The sequence below is a fragment of the Clarias gariepinus genome, chromosome 10 (assembly GCF_024256425.1).
Source record: "Clarias gariepinus isolate MV-2021 ecotype Netherlands chromosome 10, CGAR_prim_01v2, whole genome shotgun sequence".
Taxonomy (NCBI): Eukaryota; Metazoa; Chordata; class Actinopteri; order Siluriformes; family Clariidae; genus Clarias; species Clarias gariepinus.
Window position 1 is genome coordinate 5,423,223 of NC_071109.1, and position 8,390 is coordinate 5,431,612.

Here is an 8,390-nt window from a genome sequence, read left to right on the forward strand (position 1 = left end):
AGAAATGTTCCTACAAAGGAAAAAATGCATTATAGCTCAAAGCGGTGTATGCTGGTTAAAACTATTTATTTAAAATGTGTTGTTTATTTCACAATATTTACAGACATTTCATTATATAAATTATATAAATTAAAAATGATGTATAACAAAAACAATGTGCACACAGTAAAATAAAACATTCAATCAGTAAAAAGAAGTGCAAGGAAATGTATAGAACTGAATTCAAAAGCTTCATATTCCTGAGTCTGAAAGGCACGAGATGTTTAGAGCAAGTGTTCACTCAGAAGTGTGCACTTCGGTGCCTACGCCAGTCTGCTGTACGGAGGAAGTGCAGAGAGTTCCTCTTCGTGTTCAGGGCAGCGCTCCATAAACGACACAGGAGAGTTAAACACGCGTTCGTCTCCACCTGCAGGACATCACATACGAAAGACAGTCCATCCTGAAACACTTGAATATTTATCTGTATCATAAAGGTGATTTTTAAACCAAGATACAGTGGAACCTTGGATTACCAGTATTTCAAAACACTCGTAAACCAAACTGAATTTCCCCATAGGAAATAATGGAAACTCAAATTATTTGTTCCACAACCCAAAAACTTAACACACAAAAAATAATTAACACAAAATATAAAGTAAAAAAAAACAAATTAACCTGCACTTTATCTTTAAAAAAAAAAAAGAAAAGAAATCCCAACAGATAAGTGTTTCCGTTTGTGCACTCAGGCGCTGTGTGTGTGTGAAGCTAAAGTAAGAGGAGAGGAGGAATCAGACCCCCCTCTTCTCGTCTTAAACAGTAACACTTCCTCCCCTTTTATTTGAGTTTTTTACACATACGCATGCGCACGCACATTAACGGAAACACTGTTTTATTGGAAAAATAAACAAGAAATCTCTCTGACACTCGATTGAGCGACACACTAACAGAATCACTGCTGTAAAGTAAAAATAAAACTAATTAACCTGCACTTTACCTTTAATAAGGATTACGACAGAGCAGTGTTTCTGTGTAGAGCAAAACGTGCGTGTGTGTGCCTGTGTGTCTGTGAAGGCGAAAGTATGAGGGGTCTGTGTGTGTGGTGCACGGTGTCCAATAATGCGCACCCACACAGACACAAAGAACAGCTTTGAGCAGAGAGAGAGAAAATAGATCTTAACCTCTCTAATAAGACTTGCTTTTGCTTAAGTTATCACACACGCTGTACACACACGCATACAGACACAAAATAAAATGTTTTACACACACATATAGTATATAGTACATATAGTAAACAGTACACGCGCGCACAGATGTTGATTATACCAGTAAGAGACGAGCACTAAGACCCAGCAGGGGAGACGATTACCCACAATTCCACAGTGCAAGTAAGAGAAAAACTGTTCTCAGTTGTGGTCACATGACGCTCGGCGTCAAAACAAGAAGCTTATTGGTGATACTCAGTAAGACTTGTTCGTTTTCCAAGTCAAAATTTATTAAAAATCTTTGCTCGTCTTGTGGAACACTTGCAAACTGCGTTACTCACAATCTGAGGTTCCACTGTACACATTTTATTCTGGAACAATTTTTTTTTCTCTCTTCACTTAACAAATATATCACACATCATATACATCATATCATTATACATTTTATACAACAGTTTCAACTGATTAATCTGATTGAAGGCTTTCAATGTGTGGTGATAATAGACAGTAACAGCACTGGAACATTTAACTAGATGGGTGAGACATGGGTCCACAGTACTGAGAGCAGCTGCCTGCCAAAACCCACATTCATAACCACTCACATGAGCACTTTCAGCAAGAACACCTATTTGATAACGTTATGTCGTCTTAAACAACACGCTGTCTCTGCACTAATTGTTTCTACATCATTACGGATTGCCTTCATGTTACGCCTAAGACAAGCCTCAAAGCTAACTAGCTTCTAACACAAGGCTGAATCCCAATTCCATCTCTAACCCCTGATCAAGGGCACTATTTCTGTATTGAATGATGGACTTTACACCCTACATAGCACACTAGCTTTCCATTTAATGTTGTTTGGTATTTAACCCCAGAACCTGGAAATTAAAGAAATATAATGAAATATAAAAGTAAATCTCGTAAGGTTTTCAGGATTGTCCATGGTTTATTTATTCTCACCTCTTTGGCTACACAGTACCGGTAAGAATTTAAAGCCACTTTCACCCGTTAATAACACTAACTGTCAGTCGCCAGCTCCACAATTCGCTGTTAGTTAGCTTCGCTAGTCTCGGAAGAATATGTGTTGGCGGAGAAAAATAATTGGGTAAATAAACGAACAAATTATAACATGCTGAAAATGGGGCGGTGGTGATGGCTCAGTGTGTTAAGGCTCTGAGTTAATGATCCGAAAGTTGGTGGTTTGAGCCCTGTTGGCTCCACTTGTTGCTGCTGCTTGAGCACGGCCCTTAAGGTTAATGTCTGATCCTGTGCTCTGACCCCCCCCCCCCCCCCAAAAAAAAATAAATTCATTGTGTAGTAACGTATATTTGACGAATAAAAGCTTTACTTCATAACCAGCACAACAGCAGGACCTCGAGTGTGATATTGCTTAAAAACTATATTATATTTACCACTTAATTACAATTTTTTTTTATGATGATGACTTTTTTTTGGAAATGAGAAACATTTCTCTGTTAACTTTTCTACATCTTCCTTGCCCTGAAGTAGAAGACTTCACACACACACAAACATCTTACCGTGCCACGAACAGACCAGTTCACCTGAAGCGCTCGGGTCATCTTGAGGAACGAGTGTCTCCTATAAACAAAAAACAAAACACACACACCCCTTATTTGTGAGCTTGCAATTTTCTTTGAGCTCACTCTGTAAACTAGAAGGAATTCCTAGTTGAGAGACAAGCTGGAGTTGACCTGTAGGAATGTTAACCTGGAAGGAGGAAGGGGGGGGGGGGGGCATTTGCTTGTGTGTGTGCGTGTTGTAGACTCACCATTCCTGTGACTGAATCATAGCAGCCACAGAGCGGCAGACTGCGACACCCTGTATACGCGATGAGGGAGGAGAAGATGAACGATCCGACTCCAGCGAACACCATGGTGCTGTTCGCTCCCTTTACCACTCGGCTCAGAACGAACTTCTACAAACCACACAAACACACAGAAGACACTCAATAAATGTAACAGAATGTAAAAGAACAAACAAGTCTGAGTGGGTTTGATGTGGGGAGTGCTGTACCACTTCAGCGATGTGATCGGGATGGAAGAGTTCGTCGTCCTGCTCCCCGTAGCTGAGCGTCACGCCGGTGTAAATGAACACGATCACTGTGGCGACGTGAGAGATGACCGATGAAGCAATCATGATGGTGACCTAAAGGAACAAAGATCACAGTTAATATCATCTCTCTAACTAAACGTTCTTTTATTAGGATCATACTGAGGAATACTCCAGGACTTTTTAAATTGAAAACGGAAAAAGTTGTACTACATTTGTTCTGTGTGTGTGTGTCTCATTACTACAGCCAAAAAATTTAATACACACCACTCTTCACTATCGAAACACACATCAGGTAATTTACTCTAAAATCATTTATCGGATTGCGAGCAATTTTGCGAGTGTTCCACAAGACGAGCAAAGATTTTTAATAAATTTTCACTTTGAAAACGAACAAGTCTTGGTTTACAAGTACCAAGTATCATGTATCACGCATGCGCTTCTTGTTTTTGACATCACATGATCACAACCGACCCAATGGTTTTTCTGACTCTTTTGCTGTGGAATTGTGGGTAATCGTCGCCCGTACTGGGTCTTAGTGCGCGTCTCTTACCGATATAATCAACATCTGTGCACAGTGTACTGCTTACTATAACACTGTGACCACGTGTGTGTAAAACATATTTTATTTTGTGATATTTAGATCCATTTTCTCTCTCTGGGACAGCTTTGTGTCTGTGTGCGCGCGCATCATTTGACACTGTGCCCCTTTACATACACACCCCCTCCTTTCGCCTTTACACACACACACACACACACACACACACACACACACACACACACACACACACACACACACACACACTCTTTCTGCTTTACACAGAAACACTGCTCTGTCATGATTCTTTTTAAAGCTAAAGTACAGGTTCTTTTGTTTGTTTAGTTTTACTTTACAGCAGTGATTCCGTTAGTATGCGCTCACGCGAGACTTATTAGCGATGTTCTCAACTAATGTGTGAAACTCACATGAGCTTTTCCGAATGTTTCATTTTATTAAAACACATTAAAAACACATTTAAAAGTAATTGCAGTAACTGACAGGTTCCGGTCCAGTTACATCACACTAACACTAATCTGGAACTCACCAGCGTGGGGTTTTTTCTATGTGAGGCAAAAAGTGCGAGCACTCCAGGTAAAGCCATGATCTAAAAAAACAAAAATAAGGCACAGATAAAGAAATATTAATGAAATGAAAGCAAACTCATCCTGTTAATAATTCATAACCATATTGAGTCTGTAACTAATCAAAGTCTGATCAGACAGCAGCGCTCACCAGTCCGGCCCACAGGGGAGCTCTGGTCTCGCTCAGGGTGGTGTCCACACGGAACGCGGCGTCTATAAACCCGCACACCACACACAGGGCGGCGCAGGCCACCTGCAGCACCCCCCACACCACCGCCAGCTTCTGGTTCAGGATGAAGTACCTGTAGCGCTCCATGCTCAGGGCTCTTCAGGAACACGCGCAGAGGTCTAATGACGCTGGGCAGAAGATCATAGATTAGATTACAGACAATCAATCGGTTCCTTCTCGTTCAATAAAACGGATCAAATATTAATCATAAATATTTATTTATGGTCGAGGAAACATTTATTAACTACAGTCTGTGTAGCAACGCTCTACATGTCCTAAAAGTCTTCATATGTACAGCAAATTAAGACTTCATACAAGACTTCAAAGAAAGACATAAATTTAAAGACAAAAGAAAGCATGAACGAGACACGAAAACATTTATATAGACAGAAAAAGAAAGGAGTAGATAGAAAGATATATAGAATAAAGAAAGCAAGAAGCTGATACATATAGAGAAACAAAAAAGAAAAAAAGGACAAAAAACAAAGACAAATTGATAGAAAAAGATATAGTCAGACAAAAAAAACAAGCATGAAAAGAGAAACCAAATAAGAACACAAGAATTAAAAAATAAGACAAAAATAGATATAAAAATAAAGAAATTGACAGAAAGATATTAATGAAGATATAAAACATAAAACAGAAGGAAAGAAAAAGAAAGAAAGGGAAGCGGAAATATAGAAAAACAGACATAAAAGAAAGAAAACAAAAAAGACAAAGAGAAATTTAGACAAAAAAAAGAAAACAAGATAGCAAGAATGAATGACACAAAAAGGAACAAAGAAGCAAAGCAAGCAAGCAAAAAAGAGTAAAGATAGACACTAAGAAAAAAAAAAAACAAGAAGGCAAGAAAAACTGAAACACAAAGGATTAAAGAATTGGACAGAGACACACACACACAGATACATCTTAATAAATTAGAATATCATTGAAAAGTGGATTTATTTCAGTAACTAAATAAAAAAAAAGTGAAACTCATATTATATAAATTTATTACACACCGACTGATACATTTCAAGTATTTACTTCTTTTTATTTATTTTTTTATAATTATGGCTTACAGCTAATGAAATCCCGCAAATTCAGTATTTTAGAAAATGTAAATATTACTTTTTTTTTCTACTACTGAAAAAGTGTACAGCACTCAATACTTGGACCAACTAAGTTCATACTTTAAAGTAGTCCAGCATTAATTTGTTGAAAAGCTTTTTTTTTTTTTTGGTCTAAATATTTTCATTTTCTGACATAATGAGTTTTGTGTTTCTCAAAATTTAAAGCAACAAACACTTGAAAAATATCAGTCTGTGTGTAGTGAATATGTATAATGAGTTTCACTTTTTGAATTGAATTACAGAAATAACTTCTAAAAATCTAACTTATTGAGATTCACCTGTATACACACACACACACAGTAAAGACATTATGACAAGGTGTGTGAACACGAGTTCTTGAGGAGGGCAGAGGTGACTTCATGTGTGTGTGTTTATATTAACAGGTTATTTAAATCACATTTAACATTTTATATCTAGCAAACCAGTAAGTGGTAAGTGAGCTCCAGTGTCTGTAAACATGTTTTATAAAACAGGATGATAGACTTCCTTATAATCTTCAACTACTTTTCCACACTCTCTCACTCCTGTCTATTTCAGCATTACTAGTCTAATAAGCTTTAAGTTACAGAGTCTAAAAATATGAATTCACTCACAATTCAGACGCATTAAGGTGTAAACATACAGTAATGTAACTGTTGTTAAATCTCTCGAGCTAGTGTAACTTTTTAAATTAAACTCTAACTAGTGAATGTGTATAAAAGCACAGTCATACAATTATTGGTAAGAATTAAAGCCTTTAAACCTGAACATTACAATCCGCGGATACTCATTTCAGTTTAATTTCAACAGAATTAAACACAAAACACAAGGATGTGACGATAAACACAGGGTTTAGATACAAAAACACAACACGGAGAAGAAGAATAAATAAAGAGCGCACAGAGTTTTTTACCTTCACTTCCTGAACGACTCGTCACTTCCGGGCAGCGATCCAGCGCGTGCGAATTACCTGCAAGCCGCGCAGGTGCAACGTACATGCCACGCCCACTTTTACTTTGTCAGCGAGGGATAGTGGGCGGGGCCTCAGGCTGCCTCAGAGTGTTAGGGCTTTTATCACAGTTTGGGTTCAGTGTGGACCTTCTACATACACACACGTGTATATATATATTTGATTATTATAACTTAAAACTTCACCCCTCAGTTACTTGTTCTTGGCTAACAGGAGTGCCACATGATGTATAAGCCTGTCCACCCCAAAGTTTACCTGAGAAGCTCTTCTTCTCACAAAATTGATATGAGCTACTACTCATCTATCTTTCCTGGTCACTGTGGCCTCACACAACCATGGTATGGGTTCGGTTCCCACCTCGGGTATGTGTTCCCCCCCCATGCTTGATGGGTTTGCGCCACGGACCACTGTTTCCTCCTACAGTCCAAAGACATGCTAATTTTCTGATTAGGCTAATTCGAGTTCCCAAATTGCCTGTAGTGTGTGAATGACAGTCTGGCATTGAGCTGGCAACCCAACCCCTGGCACAGAAACGACAGATATACCTCATCAGTCACCTGATTTGCCAAATGGCATGTGGACGGACCAAAATAGCAACAAAAATAAGTAAATCTTTCCTGGCAGCTCAACCGATCTGGCCAAACAAGCGCCAGAAATATCTCTCTCTCTCTTTCTGTTTGTTCTTCACGCCATTCCGTTTAAACTCTAGAGACTTGCAAGGATAAAATATAAGATTAGATTCAACTTTATTGTCACTGTACAAAGCGCATAGAAAAGCAGTTAGCATGTAACCACAAGTGCATAAGGGGATTTAGAATAAATAGCAATGTGGTTAATGAGCGTCTGTGTTCATATGTACAGAAGGTGCAGTAGATAATAAGGATATGGTATATACAGTATATGGTAACTGTGGCTTAGTGGGAAGCACTGTCGCTTCGCACCTTCAGGGTTAGGGTTCGATTCCCACCTTAGGTTTTTGTGCATGAAGTTCACATATTCTCCCCCTGCTTGGTGTGTTTCGAAAAATCACCCAATCTCAGAGCATGTGTACTGAGGGTGTTAAGATTCTCAGGTGTTCAGGTGAGGTGATCTGGGAGTTGAGTCATGTCATCTGGACTTCATGATTTAGTAGAAACGTTTTTACTACTGCTTCTTCAGTCGGAGGTAAGTTCTAAAGTTATTGTATCCTTGGGGTCAAAAGGATCCTCGAGTCCGAAAAGACTTGTTACAAGAGCAACGGAGAAGGTTAGAGTAAGAGGAGAGAGTCGTTTTATTGATAAATCCTGGATAAGAGATTTTTCACTTAAGACTTGTAGATGGCTTTTTTTTTTTTTTACCCCTCTCTCAAACCATCTACCCTCTCTGTTCATCCTGCATACACTGATTAACACCTAGGAGTAGTTCACAAAACTAGGTGGATTAAGCAGTTTGTGAATGAGAGCCAATGAAATCCTCAATCCTCAGGCAGATAGGAGTGAAACCCAATGTTGTCTTTTACTGCTGCAGCTCAACCACTTCAAGGTTTTCTGTGTTGTGTGTTTGGAGATACTTTTCTGCTCAACACGGTTGTAAAGAGTGCTTATTTTACAGAAACTTGCAGTAAACTTTCTGTCAGCTCAGTCCATTGGCTGATCGGATACCTCCAGGTGTACAACTGTAATTCAGTACTTACATTCTTAAAAAAAAAATATATATATATATATATATAAAACACTGGTGACTCATGG

At 38.6% G+C, this 8,390-nt stretch overlaps 1 protein-coding gene across 1 annotated transcript; it reads right to left on the minus strand.

The window, feature by feature from the left end:
- Positions 1–61: 61 nt before the first annotated feature.
- zgc:113425 (uncharacterized protein LOC541425 homolog) lies at positions 62–6,670 on the minus strand. Its single transcript, XM_053506367.1, has 7 exons — positions 6,607–6,670; positions 4,525–4,730; positions 4,337–4,396; positions 3,216–3,347; positions 2,971–3,117; positions 2,720–2,780; positions 62–406 (listed from the first exon to the last, which is right to left on the minus strand). Exons 2-7 carry the CDS (start codon positions 4,687–4,689, stop codon positions 303–305), a joined length of 669 nt encoding a protein of 222 aa, XP_053362342.1. The 5' UTR covers positions 4,690–4,730; positions 6,607–6,670; the 3' UTR covers positions 62–302.
- Positions 6,671–8,390: the final 1,720 nt, after the last annotated feature.

Coding starts and splice junctions, on each gene's coding strand:
- zgc:113425 (XM_053506367.1), bottom strand. CDS start 4,689: ATGGAGCGCTACAGGTACTTCATCCTGAACCAGAAGCTGGCGGTGGTG. Junction 3,118..3,215: donor CCGATCACATCGCTGAAGTG/GTACAGCACTCC, acceptor TGTGGTTTGTAG/AAGTTCGTTCTGAGCCGAGT. Junction 407..2,719: donor ACTGGTCTGTTCGTGGCACG/GTAAGATGTTTG, acceptor GATGTCCTGCAG/GTGGAGACGAACGCGTGTTT.